Source organism: Capra hircus, chromosome 6, assembly GCF_001704415.2.
Source record: "Capra hircus breed San Clemente chromosome 6, ASM170441v1, whole genome shotgun sequence".
NCBI lineage: Eukaryota > Metazoa > Chordata > Mammalia > Artiodactyla > Bovidae > Capra > Capra hircus.
In genome coordinates this window covers 6549369-6575686 of record NC_030813.1, presented here as the reverse complement: position 1 = coordinate 6575686, position 26318 = coordinate 6549369, and the positions used below count along the sequence as shown (strand labels likewise).

General features: G+C 37.5%; 1 protein-coding gene and 1 long non-coding RNA gene across 3 annotated transcripts in view; one reads left to right on the top strand and one right to left on the bottom strand.

Annotated features, from left to right (window-relative positions):
* LOC102169083 lies at positions 3498-26022 on the bottom strand. The gene is made up of 3 exons (XR_001918166.1): positions 25944-26022; positions 19124-19176; positions 3498-3837 (listed from the first exon to the last, which is right to left on the bottom strand). It is a non-coding gene; the product is annotated as an uncharacterized LOC102169083 (long non-coding RNA).
* The window catches only part of MYOZ2 (myozenin 2), a 37208-nt gene continuing 20682 nt past the window's right edge, over positions 9793-26318 (top strand). The window contains 3 exon segments of one of the 2 annotated variants that reach the window (NM_001287568.1): positions 9793-9803; positions 10321-10411; positions 25981-26150. In NM_001287568.1, the coding sequence (NP_001274497.1) occupies positions 10336-10411; positions 25981-26150 (246 nt within the window). In that variant the 5' untranslated portion in view covers positions 9793-9803; positions 10321-10335. 2 annotated transcript variants of the gene reach the window in all.

Sequence of the window (26318 nt, the reverse complement as noted above, 5' to 3'; positions counted from 1 at the left end):
TTTCCAAGTTCCCAACCCTATTACGTTAGCTTCTGTCCTTGACAAGCTTGGTCACTGAGCCCTGTTTACCTCTCCTGTTCTCCCCAGTTTACCTTAAGGCTTAATTTAAAAGCCTAGAAGGAAATGCTTAAGTAAAACAACAACAACAACAAAACTGCAGAGGAAGACAGGTAAAACACTTGAGCTTGCCTGTAAATGGATTATTTTGATAGAATTGGATTTGATCCTTATTTTGGCAGTGACGTGTGTGGTACACTGGCCAGGAAAGGAAGGAGAGGTCTGCATAGCAAATGGCACATTTCCATTGTTTATGTTCAGCATTTTAATAACATTAGTATTTGCACAGCTGAAGGAAAGGAAGGCACCCTGAGGATAGACACCATGAGGAACTCTAGAAGTTTGCTAACCAGAAAAACATGAGTTGGGAAAGAGCCATAAATGTTAATAAGCAAAAAGTACCTCAGCCAAGATAAACCTAGTACTGGGATACTAAATTCCAAAAGGAGTCAATAAGGAGCAAAATGAAATGATTATTTTGACAATTGTTAACTCTATTTTTTAATTTTTATCATGAAGGTATCAATACAGAGATATTCAGAGACAGGAAGTTGGAGATTTTTCCACAATATAGTAAAAACACAAAAGGCTTTACATGAGAGAGAAACACCTTCTAATTTCATCTTTGTAACTTATGATACATGGGGGACTTTAATCTCTCAGAACCTCAATTTCCTCATCTGCAAAACAAAAGAAATACCTAGCAAATATTAACTAAAAAGAATTTGTAACAGTTCCTTTTACTATTAGTTGGTGCCCTTAGGCCTCTATTTGTCTTGCAATATCTCATTTTAGCTAGTAGGATAATCACCACAGCTTTGTTTATAATCACCACTGCCCTTGCTTTGGGCCTGTAGGGAGACCAATTATAAGCTGGATCTTACTCATTATAGGAAAATAGAAACCATGGAAGGCATGGAAAGCCAATTAGCTATTAAGGAGAATGCACAGGGCTTTTGGGCTTCCCTGGTGGATCAGCTGGTAACGAATCCGCCTGCAATGGGGGAGACCTGGGTTCAATCCTTAGGTTCGGAAGATCCCCTGGAGAAGGGAAAGGGAGAAGTCTATGGATTATAGACAACTCCTATGCTGCATTTCATAATCAGTCTACTGCTAGGCCTGTGGAGTGCTCCCCTCTTCATCAGTGGAAGGCTTCCCATGATGGGCATCTCCACTTCAAGTAAAGGACTTTCTCCAAATCTATGAATACCTTCAACAACAATCATATGTCATGCCTCTTCTTAATCTGATGGTATCTAACAATCCTAAAACGGACTTGTGCAACACTTTGTACCCTAACTGTGGACATAATGTGACTTTTAACTTTGTTGATTGTTCTGTTTTTGCTGTTTGCTCCCTGCCTCTGTGACTGTGTGACTGGATTTGTTTCCAGCTACATGAAGGTTTTTAAGTTACAAATGGTTGCTCAAACTTCTGCCACTGTGGCAGTTTCCTCCAACTACTACTTGGGGCCCCTGGATCAGAGACCCTCAATATTAGGATTAGGAGAATATGTTGCCTCACCAATTGAGGGATAACTCTCCTTTCCCTGCTGCTGCTGCTGCTGCTGCTGCTGCTGCTAAATCGCCTCAGTCGTGTCTGACTCTGTGCAACCCCATAGACGGCAGCCCCAGCTCCCCTATCCCTGGGATTCTCCAGGCAAGAACACTGGAGTGGGTTGGCATTTCCTTCTCCACCCCTTTCCCTAGGCAACATAATTCTCCTAAAAGAAAAGGAGGGAATGAGAGGGTAACAGAAAGGAAGGCTAGGGGTCTCCAAATGGAGGAAATAGGCTGCAAGCGTCAGACATTTTTTATCTCTCTGTCAAGCAGCAGGAGGAAATAAGCTGTAAGTGTCAGATTTCTGGCTTCTCTGATAGCTCAGTTGGTAAAGAATCCACCTGCAATGCAGGAGACCCTGGTTCAATTCCTGGGTTGGGAAGACCCCTTGGAGAAGGGAAAGGCTACCTATTCCAGTATTCTGGCCTGAGAACTCCATGGACTGCATACACCATGGGGTTGTGAAGAGTTGGATATGACAGAGAGACTTTTTAAAAGTCACTTCACAGGGATTTTTTAAAAATTTAAATTTATTTATTTAAATTGGAGGCTAATTACTTTACAATATTGTATTGGTTTTCCCATACATGAACATGAATCTGCCATGGGTGTACACCTGTTCCCCATCCTGAACCCCCCTCCCACCTCCATCCCCATATCTTTTTGCAGAAACATAAGCCCATGTTTCCATAGACAGCCTCATCAGCTGTGAGTTTTTACACATTTTTATCCTTTCAAATAGATTTTTTCCTCCCAGGGTTACCACCATGTTTGAGACAATGAAGGCTGGTAAAGAACTGATCATCCTCTTAGATATGTTGTTCAACACTAGCCTGGGGGTTACCCTGTTTGGGTTCTGTGTGCATTAATTCAGAATTGAGCCTCAGTAATGGTAATGTGCTGTCGGCCCACCTAGCAGACAGTCAGCCCTCAGATCCTGGGCTCCCTCCCCCTCCCCTGGATCCTGCCCTAATCTCCAACTGTCCACAGCCACCTAATACAGACCTAAAATGGGACAAGGAGAAACACAGGATTTAAAAAAAAAAAAAAAGTGCTCAGTCAGAGGAAAATGAATGTAGACCTTGTTTACCACTCTAAAAGGGCTCATGTTTACCACTGGCTGAATAAGGTTGTCTTTCATGGGTCCTCATGGTGTAGATTTTTGCTGGGTGGTATATAGGCAGTAAAATTCATCTTATTTTTTAAGATTAACTTAATCTTTTTTGTCTTTTAGCAGGTGTTAAAAGAGTTGGAAATGCAACTGTGGCAGGCCCAGAAATGGAAAGAATTTGGTTATAGGGGCGTTGAAAAGCTCCGCCAAGAACTTCTTCCTTAACTAGCCTCCTAAGGCACCAAATTTTACCATTCAGTTCAGTTCAGTCGCTCAGTCGTGTCCGATTCTTTGCGACCCCATGAACTGCAGCACGCAGGCCTCCCGGTCTATCCACCAACTCCCAGAGTTCACTCAAACTCACGTCCATCGAGTCAGTGATGCCATCCAGCCATCTCATCCTGTTGTCCCCTTCTCCTCCTGCCCCCAATCCTTCCTAGCATCAGAGTCTTTTCCAATGAGTCAACTCTTCGCATGAGGTGGCCAAAGCACTGGAGTTTCAGCTTTAGCATCATTCCTTCCAAAGAATACCCAGGGCTGATCTCCTTTAGAATGGACTGGTTGGATCTCCTTACAATCCAAGGGACTCTCAAGAGTCTTCTCCAACACCACAGTTCAAAAGCATCAATTCTTGGGTGCTCAGCTTTCTTCACAGTCCAACTTTCACATCCATACATGACCACTGGAAAAAACATAGCCTTGACTAGACGGACCTTTGTTGGCAAAGTAATGTCTCTGCTTTTGAATATGCTATCTAGGTTGGTCATAACTTTCCTTCCCAGGAGTAAGAGTCTTTTAATTTCATGGCTGCAATCACCATCTGCAGTGATTTTGGAATCCCATTATTTTGCGTACAATAGAAGAGTCTATCATTATCTTTACCACCAATTAGATCAAACTATTTAGGCCTTGAGGGGACAATAAAGTACTACACTGTTTAAATTGGGATTAGGGAGACACTTCAAGGACAGGGATGATGAGTAGGGCCAGTGTAGGTGCTGAGATCCCAGGGGGTAGGAGAGACTCTTTCCCAGTGTACAGTATGCATAGGTGCGGTGGGGAGAGTCAAGGAGGGAGACAGTCCTGGGTCCAGAGGTGAGGAGGTGGGGCCTGCAGACAAAGAAAGATGGCAATATGACAAACCTGAGGCAAGTGTAATCTAGGGCCAGACTTCTGTGTAGATGAAACAGAATTATATTAACTGTGACTTGATTTAAAATTCAAATGCACTGGCTTTCAGAATGGACCATTTAAAAATGCAGTATAATAACCATTAAAGGTCTTTTTAAAATTTAGCTGTTGTGTCATAAAGCAATCGGATAGTATAACTGTCTTTAAGCTACAATACTAGTGACTAATTCTTTCTTCTTTTCAGAACAAATAATAAAAACAAGAAAGCTATCAGAGATATGTATAAATGACTTTAAAATATAAGGCAAAACAATTTTAGGTGTCACTGAGAAATAAACAAAAACAAGTTAAGTTATATCCTTCAAAGCTTTTAAAATCTTTTAAAATAAACACTTTTCATTTTGGAAACCAAAATCAACATAGTAATTATTGTTTTGGGGACACCATTTCAACCTTTAAACTGTATATAACACAAAATTGGGAACATATAAAGGTCACCAAGTAGGAAAACCATCTTTCTAAATATATTTTAATTTTTTATTGAATAATGCAGTTGACTGTTTTAAGGTTTTAAATCCTTTCATATTGCAGGAATAAAATAGTAAAAGGAAAAATTAACACTCAACTTTTATTAAGTATCAAGAATTTCTAAAATTGTTACCTGTAAAATGCCCATGGTTCTATGTGATAGATATTGTAACTTCCATTTTACAAATGAAAAAACACAGCTTGAGAGACTTGATGAATGTCACACCACTGTAAATGCTAAAGCCAGGAATATATAAGCAGTTGAGAGATCTTGAGAGGAAATTTAAATTCAATGACTCGATTAACTGTTTCTCACTGGTACTTAATTAATAACTTCAATGCAAACATTTACTTAGAAGCAATTGCAATAGGTTAACTTAAACCTTCTCTTGTGTTGTTGGAAGAGGGTGTTTGCTATGACGAGTGCGTTCTCTTGGCAAAACTCTATTAGCCTTTGCCCTGCTTCATTCTGTACTCCAAGGCCAAATCTGCCTGTTACCCCGGGTGTTTCTTGACTTCCTACTTTTGCATTCCAGTCCCCTATAATGAAAAGGGTGTTAGTTCCAAAAGGTCTTGTAGGTCTTCATAGAACTGTTCAACTTCAGCTTCTTCAGCGTTACTGGTTGGGGCATAGACCTGGATTACTGTGATATTGAATGGTTTTCCTTGGAAACGAACAGAGATCATTCTGTCGTTTTTGAGATTGCATCCAAGTACTGCATTTTGGACTCTTTTTTTGACCATGATGGCCACTCCATTTCTTCTAAGGGATTCCTGCCACAGTAGTAGATATAAGGGTCATCTGAGTTAAATTCACCCATTCCAGTCCATTTTAGTTTGCTGACTCCTAGAATGTCGACACTCACTCTTGCCATCTCCTGTTTGACTACTTCCAATTTGCCTTGATTCATGGACCTAACATTCCAGGTTCCTATGCAATATTGCTCTTTACGGCATCGGACCTTGCTTCTATCACCAGTCACATCCACAGCTGGGTATTGTTTTTGCATTGGCTTCATCCCTTAATTCTTTCTGGAGTTATTTCTCCAGTGATATCCAGGAGCACATTGGGCTCCTACCGACCTGGGGAGTTCCTCTTTCAGTATGCCTTTTCATACTGTTCATAGGGTTCTCAAGGCAAGAATACTGAAGTGGTTTGCCATTCCCTTCTCCAGTGGACCACATTCTGTCAGACCTCTCTACCATGACCCACCCCTCTTGGGTGGCCCCACATAGCATGGCTTAGTTTCATTGAGTTAGAAAAGGCTGTGGTCCGACTCTACACATGGACATCATCATATGGTCAACACCGAAATCAGATTGATTATATTCTTTGCAGCGCAAGATGGAGAAGCTCTACAGTCAGCAAAACCAAGACCGGGAGCTGACTGTGGCTCAGATCATGAACTCCTTATTACCAAATTCAGACTTAAATTGAAGAAAGTAGGGAAAACCACTAGACCATTTAGGTACGACCTAAATCAAATTCCTTATGATTATACAGTGGAAATGAGAAATAGATTTAAGGGCCTAGATCTAGATAGAGTGCCTGATGAACTATGGACGGAGGTTCATGACACTGTACAGGAGACAGGAACCAAGACCATCCCTATAGAAAAGAAATGCAAAAAAAGCAAAGGGGCTGTCTGGGGAGGCCTTACAAATAGCTGTGAAAAGAAGAGAAGTGAAAATCAAAGGAGAAAAGGAAAGATATAAGCATCTGAATGCAAAGTTCCAAAGAATAGCAAGAAGAGATAAGAAAGCCTTCCTCAGCGATCAATGCAGAAATAGAGGAAAACAACAGAATAGGATAGACTAGAGATCTCTTCAAGAAAATTAGAGATACCAAGGGAACATTTCATGCAAAGATGGGCTCGATAAAGGACAGAAAGCTTCTAACAGAAGCAGAAGATATTAAGAAGAGGTGGCAAGAATACACAGAAGAACTGTACAAAAAAGATCTTCGTGACCCAGATAATCACGATGGTGTGATCACTCACCTAGAGCCAGACATCTTGGAATGTGAAGTCAAGTGGGCCTTAGAAAGCATCACTACGAACAAAGCTAGTGGAGGTGATGGAATTCCAGTTGAGCTATTTCAAATCCTGGAAGATGATGCTGTGAAAGTGCTGCACTCAATATGCCAACACATTTGGAAAACTCAGCAGTGGCCACAGGACTGGAAAAGGTCAGTTTTCATTCCAATCCCAAAGAAAGGCAATGCCAAAGAATGCTCAAACTACCACACAATTGCACTCATCTCACATGCTAGTAAAGTAATGCTCAAAATTCTCCAAGCCAGGCTTCAGCAATACGTGAACCGTGAACTTCCAGATGTTCAAGCTGGTTTTAGGAAAGGCAGAGGAACCAGAGATCAAATTGCCAACATCTGCTGGATCATCAAAAAAGCAAGAGAGTTCCAGAAAAAAACATCTATTTCTGCTTTATTGACTATGCCAAAGCCTTTGACTGTGTGGATCACAATAAACTGTGGAAAATTCTGAGGGAGATGGGAATACCAGACCACCTGACCTGCCTCTTGAGAAGCAGGTCAGGAAGCAACAGTTAGAACTGGACATGGAACAACAGACTGGTTCCAAATAGGAAAAGGAGTACGTCAAGGCTGTATATTGTCACCCTGCTTATTTAACTTCTATGCACAGTACATCATGAGAAACGCTGGACTGAAAGAAGCACAAGCTGGAATCAAGATTGCCGAGAGAAATATCAATAACCTCAGATATGCAGATGACACCACCCTTATGGCAGAAAGTGAAGAGGAACTAAAAAGCCTCTTGATGAAAGTGAAAGAGGAGAGTGAAAAAGTTGGCTTAAAGCTCAACATTCAGAAAACGAAGATCATGGCATCTGGTCCCATCACTTCATGGGAAGTAGATGGGAAACAGTGGAAACAGTGTCAGACTTTATTTTTTGGGGCTCCAAAATCACTGCAGATGGTGATTGCAGCCATGAAATTAAAAGACGCTTACTCCTTGGAAGAAAAGTTATGACCAACCTAGATAGCATATTCAAAAGCAGAGACATTACTTTGTCAACAAAGGTCCGTCTAGTCAAGGCTATGGTTTTTCCAGTAGTCATGTATGGATGTGAAAGTTGGACTGTGAAGAAAGCTGAGCGCCGAAGAATTGATGTTTCGCACTGTGGTGTTGGAGAAGACTCTTGAGAGTCCCTTGGACTGCAAGGAATCCCACCAATCCATTCTAAAGATCATTCCTAGGTGTTCTTTGGAAAAACTGATGCTAAAGCTGAAACTCCTATAGTTTGGCCACCTCATGTGAACAGTTGACTCACTGGAAAAGACTGATGCTGGGAGGGATTGGGGGCAGGAGGAGAAGGGGATAGAGGACGAGATGGCTGGATGGCATTACCGATTCGATGGACATGAGTTTGAGTGAACTCCAGGAGTTGGTGATGGACAGTGAGGCCTGGTGTGCTGCAATTCATGGGGTCACAAAGAGTTGGACACGACTGAGCAACTGAACTGAAACCTACCATTTACTACCTTGAACTGTCGAGCCTATGATCAGCCACCTACTTCAGCTGCATAGAAAACAAACCTCTCCCTTTAGTAGCCACCATCATCTTATAATCAAGTGACTGTTTGTTTATTACAATTCTATTTCCCCAAGTGTTTGACATAACAGGAAAAGAATTCCAAACTCATGCCAAACCTTAAATGCATTCTACAATTAATCTCCAAACCACTCATTTATTCATTCATTAAAGGAATATTGAATGTCCACCAATATATTAGACACAATTCTTGCTGCTGAAGATTTAAAAGCTAAGTCCTTAGGAAGTTCATATTTTAATAGGAAAAAGAGATACGAGAGACAGAGTGATAGAAGGATGATAGGTAGATGGATTGATAGAGATATAATAATGTGGATATGTCCTTGTGGCAAAAACTGAGAGCTGTCACCCAATAATCATTATCGTCTTTGTCAGTAAGTTAAACTCTGAATTTAACTGGGTCCATGGCCACCCAGCATAAAATTTACATTTCCCAACCTCTCTTGAGCTGTGTATGGTTATGTGACTAAGTCCTGCCAACCGGATGTAAACAAAAGAGATCTGAGCCATATCAGGCTATGTTTGAAAGATATCATTCCTTTTTATTTTTCCCATTGGCTGAAATAAGAGCATGCTGACTAGAGCTGAAGCAGTAATTTAGGCCCAAGGGTCTTCATTTTGGGGACAAGGGGGCAAGAAGTTAGAGGTGACTGAGCCCCTGATAAATATGTCAATCACATCAACTCTAGATTATTTATCTCTGGGAAAAGTTCATGTGTGAGAAAAACAAACATTTCCATCTTTTTGAAATTTCCGTTTTTAGGGTTCTCTGTCACATGCATTAGAATTTTAATCTAAACTAATACAAAAATATTTTAAAGATAAAGCAGAGTAAGGGACAAGAGTGTGGCTCTGTGTAGTATTTTAGACTGAGGGTGATTAAAGGGTGACTGAGGAAGGACTTCGAGGAGTCAATAGTTGGGAGGAGTTCTGAATGCGTGAGTAAGCCAAGTGGTAGCAGGAGAGTATTCCAGGAAGTGGGACATAGCAAAAGAAAAAGGATACAGGAGGAACATGCTTCTGTGTTCAAAGATCAGCAAGGTAGCCAAGATGGCCTACGTTCTCAACTTCTTATCCTGATTCTCAAACAGGAATACCTGACTCCAGACCTTGAAGAGATCAGGCAATTTTGCAGGCACTGTTCTCTACAGGGTCTCTTCAGGAAGACTCATGACTCAGCTACGAGTCTAAACTTTTACTCAGATTCAAGGTTTAACTTTTAATGCCATTACAAAAAGCTTCTCCACTTCACCCAAGTATCACCCATTTTTCTGAAGTTAGCGTAGGTTCTCACTTTGGGCATTATTTAAGGGATAGCTCTGCCCTATATTGCTTTCTTTCTTCTTGAAACTCCTCAGACACTATTGTCAGTGCTTCCACTTTAATTTGTTAATAATCCATCATTCTGTTCTAATTCAAGTACGTATCTTTTGCCACCTCGATTAGGATGAAATGTAAGACTTATATCTTCAAAATTTAAAGAAATCTCTTTGGGCTAAACAGAAGGTGGTCCATAGAAACTTTCTGTATGTTCATTCAACCATCTCACAAGATAGAAACACAATGGAGAGAACCTAATCTTTCTTGGTTCCTCCCTTTCGCCAGGAAGATATGAGTAGCTGAAGTATTTGGTGCTATATATAGTCAGTTGATGTCAGCTGGATGCCAGTCTCTTCAGAAAGGCTCACTCTCCAGTTTGAGTCAGAACTAGGGACCATGCCGTCCCAGGCTCAGGGATAAAAACCATCGGGCCCAAGTGCCATCCATAGTCCATCTCCAGTCTTTCCTCCACAAATTGGGATTCCTCCTTCCTGAAAAGCAAGGTGAGTATATCATTTCCTAAAATGTTGTATTAGTCAATTGTCCAAGGAAGTTCAGAGCTGTGACTCATTAGTGGGCTTTCTTTGCTTTAAAGGACAGCGGTTGATGCCAATATTAAAATGCTACCACCAAGAGTTCTTATTTAATCTGGTGTCCTGTCTTCATTCTTACAGTCTGCTGGAACTGAAGGCCAGTAAGGAAGCAATGACAGGTTAAAATAAACTGTGAAAGTGAGAAAGGAAGGGGAAAGGAAGCCAGCTCTTTCATTGCTTCTCATTGCCCAATAATGATTGTACTAGTATATAGATAAGATGGCCTGAAACTGAGAATCAGCCTCTGTTCACTGTGACATTGCCTGTCAATGAATAGCATACTGTCACCAAACAAGGAATGGTATTAAAGCCTTTCAAAGGAAAGCAATAATAAAGAACAAAGATGCTCTCCTTCAAAAGGATGATTATAAAATATTGCAAACGAGTTCTTCACATTGCCTCAATAATGTTTCTTTATTTTTAACAGGGAACAAAAAAAATCATGCTATCACATAATACCATGGTGAAGCAGAGGAAAGAGCAAGCATCAGCCATCATGAAGGAAATCCATGGAAATGGTATCAGTGACAATCCTTCATAGCATTAACACAGCTCAGCACTAATGTAGACCCTTCCTGATGTTATTTAATATTCTATAGCTTACTTTCTTTAAATTCTTGCTATTCTGTCATAACAAACCTGGAGCTCCAGGGGGTGTGGAAAAGCCTATGGTAACTAATCCTTTTGTAGTCATCCTTTCTCATTTGAAAGCTATTTTCAGATGAACAACTGTTCTAAAGGAATGAAGCAATCTGACAGCTGATGTACATTCTGCTTGGCTTGCCTTTCACACTTCACATTATAAGTTAATATCACCACTCTCAGATCATTTATTTTTTTCTTTTTCTGTTTTTTTTTCAGACAGGTCTCATGAAATCTTGTGTTCATTGTCCATCCCACAAGATCTATATTGATTTCTTTTACCATAAATTGTATAAATTATTCAAAATCTGTTCTACTATCCCTTTAGGAAAAAAAATGTTGTTAAATTAGAATTCATATTAATTGTGAACTTCTTTTACACTGAAATAGTCTTCATATTTAGTAACTGATTTACCAAGACTTTTGTCTGGAAATCTACTATTTATAATTTCTAGGAAAATACAGATTTCCTATAGTCTCAAAACATACAACTCAAAACAATTTTAATGTAAGATGTAAGGTGATACATCACTCTTTTCTCTAAGTTCTAGTAAAAATTCTAGACTCTAGTACTTTATATATTGCATTTTGATTGTTGTAATGGAAATTCAACTTTGACTAAAAGAATAAAAGAAACTGAGCAAAGGATAGTGTCAATTTTAAAAGCAAATAAGTAGAATATCTAGATTTCTTTAAGGGCTGATTTGAGCCATTCCAGAATGTATCTGTGGAGTTTTCAGGGCATCTCCTTACTTCCCTGCTATTGACAAGGAATATGATCTTTTACCTGAACAATACTGAAACCTAAAGAAATGAGATCTGGTGAAGGCAGCTGAGAGCAGGCATAAGGGTAGCATTTTTTTCTTTCTCTCTTTTAAATTTGTATTGGAGTATAGCTGATTTACAATGCTGTGTTAGTTTCAGGTGTACAAAGTGTAGCATTTTCATACTTCACCTTCCATAATGTGAGCTGAATAGAACCAATCAGAGATTGTGTTAGATGCTTCCCCCATAATGTAGTCATATTTAAGGATTCTGTTATTAAGTTTGTTTTCATTTTCTGTAATATAAAATCATCCAATATAAAATAGCGGATTCAACTTAGTTCTGTGTTTTACTATCATTTTGAGTTAGCTTAGAATAAAGTGAAGATAATTCTAAATCAGACCCCAGAACTAACTTTGTACCAATGTAAGTTTCCAAAATTCATGCTTCTTTTCATTTTTTTATGCTTCTTTGTATCTCCTGCTTCATGTTGTTTACTTGAAATTGTTTTAACAGCTTCCCTGATCAGTAAGGCAAAAATCAGATAATCATTTGAGTTTGTAACTAAACTTACTTACTTTCAAACTAGGCTTGGGATAATTTATCATTTTCTAATTATGTCATAATCATAAATCAGTCCATCATTTTAATTTATTTCCAGTTTAAATCATGTTTTGAAATCTACTCTATTACTGATATAGACCTATAAAGAGTATCTTTTTTCTTTTTTTGTAACATAACTTTTAAAATGAAATATAAAGAAAAAATACAATTATATCTCAAGGGATAAAAAAAATTCTCAAAACTACTATCTCATCACCAACAGGTCTTGGCCATGTAAAGTCTGCTAAAGCCTCCCTCCCAAATCATGGGTAGATTTCCAGTCCCTTAAGTAGAGTCACATGCTCTGCCTGAGTTTGGAGGTCAAGTACTACAGATAACACACGGATAATCACAGACTCTTTCTTAACTCATCTCAACTAAAATAGCTGTAGTACTTTAGGAAGTAATTTAAATAATCTCCCTCTTTTATTTCCTCTGACATATTACATGGAACTTTACTATTTGTATATGCCATATTGTTTAGAGATGTGGAATTAGATGGGCATCATTTTTCCTAAGGAGGCAGAAATGAGACATGGACTGCACAGGAAACATTTTTAGGAACAATCCTCCAAATTTTCAAACACTTCACACCAGTAAAAACCTGGATAATGTATGAGAAAGCATACCACAGTCTTGATCTTAATTCTAAGACTAAATAAGTAAAATTTGGACTGAATTGTCCTTTATAAAAATGATCAGAGAAGTTCTTCTCCCAGTCTACATTCTTCTTCCATTCCCTCTTCCCCTTGTGCATCAAGATTTTTTTTTTGCAGTATTATAATTCATTTATTTTTATATTACTTTTCAGAAACATATAGCCAGGAGGAGAATGAAATGTGACAATGAGATGGCTAAATGGGTTGCTTTCTAAACCTGAACTAGAAGTTCATTCTGGTTCTTGTTGTGGGGAGAGAGACTATAGTTAGTGAGCCTTGAGGTCCGCCAATAGAAAAATACAAGAATCAAAAGAAGAGTTTTTCATCACAGCACTCACTTAATTTTAAGGAGAAATAACCTCAAAGAATTACAGAAAAATCCTATCCATACAGACTAGAATACATTGAACTGGATTGCCTGAGTAAAAATGAAGATGACCCCACCTCTAACAAACCCCAAAATGTTCACTCATTATGGAGCCATCATGATTTGGTGTCAAATTATGTACCAGAAGCAAAAATACTACACTCTCAAAAGTAATTAATAGAAAGTATCCCTTAATACTAAGGCAGACCGTCCTCATCATCACCTCCAGATGATCATCATCATGGTCATCACCATCAGTATCAGAAGTGTTAGAGCTGATGGTAGTAACTGTTTGGTGCTACAGCTGTGATACAAAACCTATAAGTATTAAACAGAAATATCAGAGCCATGCTGTTACCATCTAACAAGTGCTACTCTAAAAGACAAAAACACAGAAATATTTTGCCATTATTGGTGCATGAATTAGTTATGGAGACAAGAAAAGACTGCTTATAATGGTGGGTAATGTCCACCAATCCTGTGCTATTTCTCCTGAAGCTGTACCCATTCTCCAGTGGTGATTGTGTTTCTCTCTCAGGAACTCATTTGAGACCCAGGAAGGGTAGGGGGTGGGATAAATGAATAGTAAGCAATAAGTCGATAGAGAAAGAGAAGGGGGAATGAGAATGGAAGAAGGAGAGGCACATTAGAACAACTGGCATCTGTCAGAAATGGTGGGGAAAAGGAATTAAAATTATGTAAGAACTGGGAGTGTGCTGGCCCCTGATTTTAAGCACAAATACACGTAAGAAGTAGAGCTTTCAGAAATAGAAAGACTACTGTTTCAGTGACCCTACAGTTTTCTCACCTGGTTTTGTGAGGGCTTTTTTGTTATGTTTTTCGTTTGTTTGTTTGTTTTCCCTCATGACTGGTCAACAGCTGGTGAACAGTAACAGTACACAGAAGAAGACTGAGCAGATATTTTTTGTGATTTCAGGAAAAGAGGTTAGTCTGTGGTCTGAAAATAGGAAGCCAGGTTCTAAATGGAGTGCTGTTGTTGATATGGTACCAGGAGCCCTGGGTTCCAGACCAGACATCTAATTCCTCACCTGAGACTGAAGAGGTTGGGTTTGTTGAGACGTCTACTTTTAAAATTTCATGACTCTAATGTATTGAGCTATGTGTGTTTGAGTTTCCCCACCAATAACAAAGGCAATGATAATACTGACACAAATTGCAGGGACACATAATCATGATGTCTTAATTTTCAGATGAAAGACTAAGGTGAGGAACCCTTTTACTTTTCCTATACAAGCATATCTCAAACTATAATTGATCAAGTTACTGGTATAAAAATGAGGACACAAGGAAGGCCTTAAATACTACAGATCAAATATAAAAAGTCTGGGGGAGAAAAAGAACTTACCCTAATGCTTCAATGTACAAGTTTGAGAGTTTTCTTTGGTTTAAAATTTCACATTAGCATTCTCATAACCCTGAGAAAAATCATGCATTATTTTGAAAATCAGTGTGCAGTAATATGTTATAAAATCGTGGATATTTCTAAATCTGCCATAGATTTCTAGACCTCTAATAAGGCCTTCCAGAAAAGTAGCAGCAGAGAACCAGGCTAAATTCCAGTTTATACCAAAGTTGAAATGATAATGTTTAATTCTAGCCATAATTTCATCATCCTAATTTCTTTATTGTCTTTTTCACTCTAACATACTCTAGATGTACATCCTATAAACATTTCTGGTTGAATTACTGGTTAGTGTAATTCAATTTGCATACTTTAATACATTGGTAATCTCATTTTTTAAATGTTTATAGATTTACACAGTTTATAAGTGGCAATACTTTTAACAGTAAAGTTTTGAAAACTTTATAGTTTAGAACTCAAATCAAGGCAAAGAGATACAAAGTAGGAAAATATGGAATTCCAGATGAGTTTCAAAACCAACTTTTTTCATGTAGAGAAAACTATTAGAAATTAGTAGTAAACTTTTAACCAAATGTAGACTTTTAAAGCACTATTCAAAATCAAAATCAGTCTGGACTATTAACTTTTTTATATAGCATGTATATATGCATATTTCAGTATGCAATGATGTATATTTATGGGTTACTATTCAGTGCATATAGGTTAACTGTAAGCAGGCAGAAGAGTCCTGTGTAAATACAGAGATCTCTTGGATTTAAGCAGGCTTTTAACTAAATTGATAGGACCACTCTCAAGTAAATCAGATTCAATTATCTCCCCGTCTGTGGCTTTGCCCATTCTACCAGAATTGCAGCTGCTAGTAAATTTCGTAGGGAAACAGTTTCAAAAGATTTTTGTCTTACTACAATTATTTGAATATCTTTATAAACTGTGAACTGGATTCACTGATCTAACTAAATTTATAATACTGGCAGGATAAAATTTTCAAAATACAAACAGAACTATCTGTGCATCCATAAATCCTTGCTGACTAAGTTTCAGAATGTTAACCTATGAAATAAATGTGAAAAAAAGAATGTTTCCTTTTGTAAGAATTTAGATCCAGGGTCTGCTCATAAGACTACATATTGAAGAAAGGTTTGAAAAAGAAATAGATCACATTTTCAAAGACCACTGATACCTCTCCCACCAAAATGCATTTTTTCAATTGTTTTCCAGTACTCATAGTAACATGGCTAAAGTGGAAGGAAAACACACTCAAAAATCAAAATTTTGAACTTTTTAATGTAAGATTTAAAATCTTAATCTAACTAGAAAAATGCATCTGATAAAGAATATTAGTTACAATTATTTAATATCTCTAGTAGATTGGAAAATGTGGAGTTTTTTGCGGAAATTAATTTTCTTATGGTCAAGACCCTAAAGGTATAGTTTAATATTTTTTATAATTGGATATTTAATCCAAAATAACCACTGATCTCCTTAAAATAGCAGCAAGCTATAATGGATTAAGTCCTATAAGATCTTTAAAGAATAAATGGAAAATTCTGGATCACTATGAATGACATCAACAGGAAAGTATGTCTAGCAATATTATTTTCAATAGATGATCTAATGCCACAAAGACAACCTTCTAATCCATCAGGGCAAGGATATGAACCCTGAATAAGTTATATCATTTATCAGGCATCCAGATAAAACACACTGTTAAGACCCTGCAGAGGTTTGCAATAAAGAGCAGGGAACAGCTGAACTTGGATTCTGTCTGCTCAGTTGAGAGAATTCTTCACTCTGAACATTTAAATAAATGAGTGTTCATACGTTAGATTACCCAACTCATAGATGGTCTGGAACTCGAGCTCCAGTGACACCATAAACTCAACTACTGGAAAGGAAGGGGAGAACCCTGGAAAATTTGGTGTATGCCTTTTATTGTTTGTTTATGCAAAACATGTTGACTTTAAATGTTCCTATGTCTATTAGTATGTTAGTGAATAGTTAACTGGTTTTTTAGGTGGGGAATGCCCGTTTGTAGAGTTTGCAAAATTCTCTTGCTATGAACAAGTCTGAGCTACCATCAAGGAGAGACTGAACGCAGAGTTGGGAAGAGGTGTGTAGAAATACAATACTAAAGTATTTCCACCATACAGATATAATAGAGATAAGAAAACATCAAGAGCATTGATAATAGCAAAGAGAAGTCATTATAAAGTGATATTTCTGAGTATCTATTGCTTTCTTTTTAATACAATTTATCTAATCATTAAGTTTATATAATTTAATTTTAATAGTGGCTATGTTCACTGACTTTAACTACTAGCTCACAGAATTTCTGAAAATTTATTGACTCTTTGTGAGCCAGGACAAGCCTGCTTCAGATACCAGTAGACTTCTCATGGAGTTATCTCATCCCAGAGATCCACAGTACCTTTAGATGGTCATTCAAAGCCAATGAATTCCTTGTCTGTTACTTATAGAGTAAGAGAGATAATTTAGGCTTAACAAAAGTAAGTATGAAGAATAAGAAAAGAGAGCTGAGAATTGGTCAATTACGTGTGCCTTCTCCTCTTTCCTTTTTGTCTCTTATTTCTCTATCGTGGTATAAATTTACTGTAATAATGGATTGCACCAGCTGATTATTGAGGGTAGGTAAGTTCCTCATGGCTCTTGCTATACATCTATTCCTTGCAGCAGCTTGAGTGATAATTATTATGTTTTGCTAAAAAGGAGTGAATGTTTTTATGAGTCCAAACAAGTCTGGCCAGAGGTATAGTTTATACCTCTGCTCTTTTTTCCCTTTCTTCTTCGAGACTCCCACTTATGGGTTTCTTGGCTATCCTTCTTTACTCTTTCTTGTGACTCCAATCTTACTGAACTTTTTGGACCTATATCAGTGAGATGAAGATCTGAAGAGAATGACCTTATCAGTTAGCATGCTTTTTAAGTTGAAAATAGCAGAAAATCAGAAACCAACCTGATTGAAAAATAAAGGGAATTTACTGCCTAATATAACTGAAAAGTTCAGAGGTGATTCAATAAATCTTCATCTGGCACCTCAAGTATGTTATTAAGGACTAGTTTCTTTCTCTGCCTCTGCTCTGATTTCCTTGGGATAAGCTTCACCTCATGTCTGACTCTATCATTTTATCAAGTACATATCAACAGTTTACAGGACAATATGCATCCATGCTTATATGTAGCAGGAAAAGAAAGTATCTTTGGCACAGTGTACACAAAGAAAAGTCCTGGTATTTTCTCTCACTGGCCTAAGTCATTACACACCTGTTCCTGTATCAATCACAAAGGTAATAATTCCTGTCAAATATACCTCAGAGGACTATTGTAAATCTAAGGGGCTAGCGGGACAGGATTCACTTTAGGTCATGTGGTTATTTCAGAAAGATTGGTGTAATCAGCGGTCATTAGGAAGAGGAAAATGAGAGAAAAGTTTTCTCAAATCCTTGTCTTGGAGTCCCCAAATTAAACTTATGCCATAGCTTGAAATTTAGAACTTTTAGAAAATAATAATACACTATTTCCTTTTTCTAGACTCTTTAACTGTTTATAATGACTCAAACTGGTAAAGAGGAGAAAGAGAAAAGCTGCATCCTTGTTTTGGTTTCCTTATGGAAAACCTTTATAGCATTAATTGTAAGAAGAAAGATTCCATAACAGTTCCCTACATATGAACTGTCAGGTTGGAAGCTTTCAAAGATGCCTGCATGCCAGCTCTTGTACTGTACTACTGTACTTTTCAAGATACTGTAAGATTATAAATGGTTTTTGGTGAGTGTTTTTTATGTTTATTTGTGTGAAATTATTACAGTATGGTGCTATATGGCTGATTGTGTTAGTTGGGTACCTAGGGTAACTTCATTGGACTTTACGAATGCACTCTTTGAATGGAACTCTTTCACATATAGGGGGCATACTGTACTATAAAGACTGTCATCTTTGCATTTTCTAGTGGTTGCCTGGTATGGGGCATTTTTTTAGTTCTTGAAAATGTCCCAGATGAAAGGTTTTTCAGAAAAAATCTAAATTTCTTTAAAAACATTACTTGTAATATATAATTGTTAAACAGAATGTGTATTCCTATGGATTTCAATTTTCTGTAATTCTTTTTATCTTCTCTGTCTTGCATTGCTAATTGAATTCTTTCAAGAAGCATTTAAAGGAGATTTCCCCTCCACCCCCTAGTATTGTGACGTGAAGTCAAAGTAGCTCAGTCATGTCCTAACTCTTTGCCCCCATGGATTATAGCCCATGGAATTCACTAGGCCAGAATACTGGAGTGGGTAGCCTTTCTCTTCTCCAGGAGTTCTTCCCAACCCGGGATTGAACCCAGGTCTCCCACAATGCAGGCGGATTCTTTACCAGCTGAGCCATAGGGAAAGCCCAAGAATACTGCAGTGGGTAGCCTATCCCTTCTCCAGGGGATCTTCTGGACCTAGGAATTGAACTGGGGCCTCCTGCATTGCAGGTGGAGAATCAACTGAGCTATCAGGGAAGCCCTAATATTGTACCAAATTACTATAAGCAATATTGTGGCTTTTCTATCATTTGTGATCTAAAGAGAACTTATTTTGATTCCAGAATAAAAAAGCTGAAATAGTTCACTCCTGTCACACTTACTAGAATATTGAGGGATATAGACATACCAAAAAATAACCCAGTTCCTCCTTCCATGTGGCAAGCACACAGTAACAGAAACTCCAAACACTTGCAAATAAAAAGAAGTGAGTATTCCTTGCAGAACTCAGAGAGCTAGCAAACAAGCCCCAGGAAACTATAAAATAGTCTCACTCACTCTGCTGTTGGCCTTCATTCCTCTTCCATAAGCTACTTCTGTCATCCCAGGGACTGTAAAGCACAGAATTATTATTATTTTTTTCCATCTTAACAGACAATGCCATTCTGCATTCATTAGGAAGTGCTATGAAAAAATTTTAAATTGAACATGTTAATTAGAATAGACTTAATTTTTTGGAGTTTACAGAAAAATTGAACACAAAGTTAAGTAGTGTTCCTATATACCCTTCTTCTTCCAATATATAGTCTCTCCTATTACTGACATCATAGTGTATTATACTTGCTGTGATTGATAAATCAATATTGATATAGTATTATTAATTGAAGTCCATAGTTTATGTCAGGGTTCACACTGGATTATATTGTTCAGTGGGTTTCAAGTGAATGCACACTGTCATGTACCTGCCATTATAATATCATGCAGAACAGTCTCCCTGCCCTAAAAGTCCTCTGTGCTCAACATCTTCATGTGCACTCCCTCCCCATAGGCACTTGACAACCACTGATTCTTTTCCTTTCTTACAAAGCTGTGTCTTTTTCAGAAGTTGGAGTCACACAGTAACCCATTACATACTGGCTGCTTTCACTTAGCAATATACATTTAAGGATCCTTCATGTCTTTTCATGGTTTGATAGCTCTTAATTAAACTTTGATTTTGAGATAAAAGTTTACATGCAGCTGTAAGAATGAATAGGCTTCCCAGGTGGCTCAGTGGTAAAGAATCCACCTGCCAATGCAGGAGACAAGAGTTTGATCCCTGAGTCAGGAAGATTCGCTGGAGAAGGGAATGGCTACCCAATCTAGTATTCTTGCCTGGAGAATTCCATGGACAGGAGCCCGTGGGGTGACAGAGTTGGACACAACTGAGCTGAGTGACTTGAGTACAGATGCGTGTAAGAATACAGAGCAAACCCAGTATGTTTTCCCAGTTTCCCCCAATATCAACATCTTCAAAACCATGGTACAATATCACAACGAGAATATTGACAATATCACAACGAGAATATTGACATTTATGCAGTCAAGAGACTCCTATCAATCAGTAATCTATCTCCTATATATATATTTTTTTTTTTTTAATTTTAAGATGCTGTAAAATGGAATCATACATTATGTAACCTTTGAGGATAGCTTTTCTCACTCAGTGTAGTTCCCTGGAGGTAGATCCAGCTGTATGTTTCAATAGTTTGTTCGCTTTCATTGCTGAGTACCATGCCATGGATGGATCATAGCGTTTTTAACCATTTGTTGTTGTTTAGTAGCTAAGTTGTGTCCAACTTTCTTGAGACCCTATGGACTGTAGCCCACCAGGTTCCTCTGTCCATGGGATTTCCCAGGCAAGAATACTGGAGTGGGTTGTCATTTGCTTTTCCAGGGACTCTTTCCAACCCAGAGATTGCATCCACGTCTCTTGCATTGTAGAATTCTTTACTTGGGAAGCCCCTTTTAACCATTACTCATTAAAGTACACTTGACTCTTTTCTTATATTAAGAATAAAGCTGTGAACATTTGTGTATAGGTTTTTGTGTGAATATAAAACTTTCATTTCACTAGAATAAATGCCCAGTATTGCTGATGAATTCTATTTTCTATTTCACTTAGTTCAATGAATTTTTTATTTCCTTTGAGACTTCTTTGACCCACAGATTGCTTAGAAGTATTTTTTTCTTGTTGTTACCAAATATTTGGAGATTTTCTTGTAATCGTTCTGTTACTGATTTCTAGTGTGATTCCACTGTGATCAAAGATCATACTGTGTATAATTTTCACTCTTTTGAATTTGTCAAAGCTTATTATATGGTACAGGAAATGGTCTATCTTGGTGTATACTCTATGTGCACCAGGAAAGAATGTGTAACTTTTGCTGTTCAGTAGAGTCTTTTACAAACATTTACATCCTGCTGGTTGATAGTGTCATTGACTTCTTTTATATCCTTGCTCATTTTCTGTTGCCCTATCATTTGTTGAGAAAGGGATATTGAAGTCTCCAACTATAATTGTGGATTTATCTATTTCTCCTTTTAGTTCTATTAATTTTTGCTCCATTTGCAGCTCTGTTTTCTGATGAATACACATTTTTTTCCCTTTTTTTTTAAAATTTTTATTTTTTTAAATTTAATTCTTACATGCGAGTTTTAGGTCTTCTTAGTGGACTGACACTTTAACCATTATATAACATTCTCTGTCTCTGGTTATTTCCTTTGTTCTGAAGTCCACTTTATCTGCTATTAATATAACCACTTCTACTTCCCATTGACTAATGTTTGTTTGATATCTTTTTCTATCCTGTTACTTTCAATTTGCCTATATTGCTAAAGGTACTTATTTTTGAAGTGGGTTTCTTCTAGACAATTTATATTTGGGTCATGTTTTTAAATCCAATCACTAGTCTCTATCCTCTAATTAGTATATTTTTAGCATTTATATTTAATGTAAAATTATTGACATAGTAGACCTTAAGTCTATCATTTTATTCTTTGCTTTCTGTTTGTTGTCTGTTTTTTACTTCTGTTTTCCTTTTCTTAGTTTCCTATGGGGTTTCTTGCCTATTTTTCAGAATTAAATTTTTATTTACCTCTAGTTTTTCAAGCATATATTTATAGTTTTTAGTAGTTGTTCTATTACATTATATATGTTTAATTTATCAAAGTCTACTGATGTTGTCATTTTATCAGTTTAAGTGCAGAAAACCTACCTACCTTTATGTCTATTTACCTCTTCCTGTTCATAACTGTTACTGTTTATAACTGTTACCTATTCTCTACGTACATTTATAATTATATCTGAGAGGTTTATAATTTTTGCTTCTAGAGTCAAACATAATTTAGAAAACTCAAGAGGGAAAGGAAAACTTATTGTATTTATCCACATTTTTGCTTACTGTAATCTTTTCTCATTCTTGATGTTCTAAGTTTCCTTATTTTGTTTGCATTTTGTTTAAAGAACTTCATTTAGTTATTTGCTATGGTCTGAATATTTGTGTCCCCCTAGAATTCATATTTTGAAATGCTAATGCCCCTGATGGTGTTGGGAGATGAGGCCTTTGGGAGGTGATTAGGCCATGAGAGTGGGGTCTTCATGAATGATATTAACATCTTTATAAAAGAAGCCCGAGAGCTACCATGTCTCTTCCACTACCTGAAAACAAAGTGAGAAGTAGGCAGTCTGCAACTCAGAAGAATGACTTCAACTGAACCAACTATGCTGGTACCCATATCTCACACTTCCAGCCTCCAGATCTATAAGAAATACATTTTTTGCTGTTTATAAGTCACCAGTCTTGGATGTTTTGTGATAATAGCATGAATCAATTCTTTTAGGGTAGGTCTCCAGGAAAAATAATCTCCTACTTTTCCTTCATCTGAAGTGAAGTCACTCTCAGTCGTGCCCAACTCTTTGCAACCCCATAGACTGTAGCGTACCAGGCTCCTCTGTCCATGGGATTTTCCAGGCAACAGTACTGGAGTGGATTGCCATTTCCTTCTCCAGGGGATCTTCCCAACCCAGGGCTCGAACCCAGGTCTCCCGCATTGTAGACAGACGCTTTACCATCTGAGGCACCAGGGAAGTCCTTCATCTGGAGATGTCTCAAATTCCCCTTTATTTCTAAAGAATATTTTCACTTGATATCAGATTCTGGGTTGACATTTCTTTTCTTTCAGCATTTTTGTGCCACTTCCTTCTGGTCTTCATGGTTTGTGATGAGAAATCTACTGTCATTCTCATTTTTTTCTCCCTATAGGTAAGTTGTCATTTTTCTCTGGCTGCTTTCAAGATTTTCCCTTTGTCTTTAGTTTTCAGAAGTTTATGATATGTCTTGTTGTAGAGTTCTATAGATTTATCTTTTATAGAATACTTTTTGCTTCCTGAATCTGTAGGTTTATATCTCTTGCCAAATTTGGGATGTTTTCAGCCATTATTTCTTTGTGTACTTTTCCAACCCCAAATACCTCCTCTCCTTCTGGGACTTCAGTGATACAAACGCTGTATCTTTTGTTCTAGTCACACTGATCCGTAAGGCTTTCTTTACTTTTTCTCCTATTTTTTTCCTCTGTTGTTCGTATTGGGTAATTTCCATTACTCTGTCTCCCAGTTCACTGATTCTTTCCTTTATCCCCTCCATTCTGCTACTGAATCCATCCACTGAACTTTTTATTTGGGCTATTTTTTCAGTTCTGAAGTTTCCATTTGGGTCTTTATAACTTTTATTTCAGTCATGATTTTTTTTCCTTTGCTAAAGTTTTCTAAAATTTTCCATTTGTTTCCAGAATCTTTGTAATTGCTCTTTGAAGCATTTTTATCATGGCCACTTTAAAATCTTTGTTATATAATTTTAATATCTCAGTCTTCTCATGCTGGCATCTATCTTTTTTCCCATTTAGTTTGAGATCTTCTTGTTTCTTGGTATGACAAATGAGTTTTTTATTTGAGCCTGCACATTTTCATATTATATCCTAAGAATCTTGCTCTTATTTAAGCCTTCAATTTTATCTATACTTGTCTGACATTGCTTCAGCAGGGGAAGGAGAGTGGCAGCTCATTCACCACTGCCAGGTAGAAATAAGAAGTCTCAGTTGGCCCACAGTGAAACTTGAGGAGGGTCACTTAGTTACTATTAGGTGGTGGGAGTTCAGAATCTCCACCTAGTCTCTACTAACTCTGCAGGGGTTGAGGGTTGTTACTGGCTAACAGGGACAAAGTCCCAGCTTCCTCCTTGGCCTCTCAGATACCACCCTTATATAAGGGTGCACTGGGGCACCTTGTTATAGCTTTGCAAGGGTAAAATCCTGGGCTCTACACTTGAAATTTGTTGATATGGGTGAAGCTAGTTTTTTTCTGTGGCATTTGGCTAAAGTAGAGTAGCTATTGTCTAAAAGTTTCTTGTCTTTGTAGGTTGCTCCTTTCCTGGTCTTGGCTAGTGAGAACAATCTTACTGTAGGTTTTTGGCTGCACCTGCTGCATGTTTCTCAGTTAAAAGCATTTTCAGCTCCAAGTCTGGGATATGTGGGACCAAAAGAAACCCAAAGAATTAGTACCGTGTTGTTCCTTGGTCTGGAGGTCCCTAGCTGCCTTCTTCCCTCCAACTTTTAGTCTTATGTTTATTTTATACTAATGTCCAGGATTTTTAGTTTTACTTAGTAAATGTACAGGGAAAAGTAGATCTATTCTATCTTCACAGAAACAGAAGTCTTGATATTACAATTTTTATAATTAGCAGAGTGTCTCTTCTAGTAACATCAAGAAATATAAGCAAAGTGATTTCCTCAAAGCAAAATGGGGAGAAAATTTATAAGCAATTTTATTATTTTATCCCTAAAGACCTCAAAAAGCCTAATTATTAGGGTTAATTTGTAACATCAGAAAATGTCCCAGTCTTCCAGAATATTTATTTTATGAATGGTCCAATTTTTCTTCTCTGCATTTAACAGCAGTCCACAGTGGCAAAGGAACTCTGTGTGTTAACAAAAAAAAGCATTTCTGATTAAAGGAGCAAGTAGAGGAGTTTTAGTTCTTTGAGATTTCAGAAAAGTCCTTCAGTACTAGAAACAGAAAATAATAGTTGTTTACTGAACATCTCCTCTATTTAAGGCATGGAGGACACAAAGACAAAAAGTGCAAATCACAGAATAAGTAAAATGGAATCAAGTAATATTGATTCAGTGCTATGAGAATACAGAAAAGGCATAAATAATTATGAATAGAAATTTTAGAGAAGGAATTGACAGAAATGGCACATAAACTGGATTGAGAAGGATTATTCAATACTTATCACCTACCTACTTTATGTTAGGCTCCTTGATGCAAGATACAGAATTAACAGTATTCTGACAGAGAAATGGGTGGCATGAGTCAAAGCATAAGCATTCTTGTAATGGAGACAGTTCAAACTGATACATAAAAATGCTGGGAGTCAAACAGAGCTTATGAACAGAACTATGAGTGGTACTGTTTGATAAGTCACTAAATAAGAAAAGAATAAATTAATAGTGTCATTAAACTTTACTCACTCTTTTATGTGCCAGGTATGATACTGTTTGATAAGAAACATTTTATTTAATCCTTACATAAAACCTATACAGTAATATTATTATTATTAGTCCCACTTTAGAGATAAGAAAATTGAGGCTTACAAAAAAATAAGCAACATACCTATGATCATACAGTTAGAAAGTAGTAGACCCAGGATTTAACCCAAGGCAGTCTGAGTAAAGAGACTCTATTTTAGTTACTATACTAGCATATTGTTGTTGTTTAGTTAACAAGTTGTGTTGGCTCTTTTGTGACCCCATGGACTGTAGCCTGTCAGGCTTCTCTGTCCATGGAATTTCCCAGGCAGAAATACTGGAGTGGGTTGCCATTTCCTTCTCCAGAAGATCTTTCCTACACAGGGATGGAACCAGCGTCTTCTGCACTGGCTGCTGCTGCTGCTGCTGCTGCTGCTGCTGCTAAGTCGCTTCAGTCGTATCCAACTCTGTGGGACCCCGTAGACGGCAGCCCACCAGGCTCTGCCGTCCCTGGGATTCTCCAGGCAAGAACACTGGAGTGGGTTGCCATTTCCTTCTCCAATGCATAAAAATGAAAATTGAAAGTGAAGTCGCTCAGTTGTGTCCGACTCTTCATGACCCCATGGATTGCAGCCTACCAGGCTCCACCGTCCATGGGATTTTCCAGGCAAGAGTACTGGAGTGGGGTGCCATTGTCTTCTCTGCCTGCATTGGCAGGCAGATTCTTTACTATTGATCCACCAGGGAAGCCTATTTAGCATATAACAGATGGTAAATTATGAAATTTAGCAGAGCATTTAAAAATGCTTACCTTAGGGTTTTTCATGCACATGAATATTGTTTTACAGATGTAGATGTCATGCACCTGGGCAAAAAAGTCAGCATCCCCAGAGACATCATGCTGGAAGAATTATCCCATCTCAGTAACCGTGGTGCCAGACTATTTAAGATGCGACAAAGAAGATCTGACAAATACACATTTGAAAACTTCCGGTATGAAACTAAAGCACAAATAAATGTAAGTATAACTTGATAATATGGTTATCTAAATAAATGGGCAGCATTTCTAAATGTATATGTATTATTAAATTCCCAAACGAGTATTTTACAAATTTTCTTTTCATTGATTCTGTTACACTTTTTTTCATGATAATGAGTAATTCAGCCAGATAAACGAATATTATGC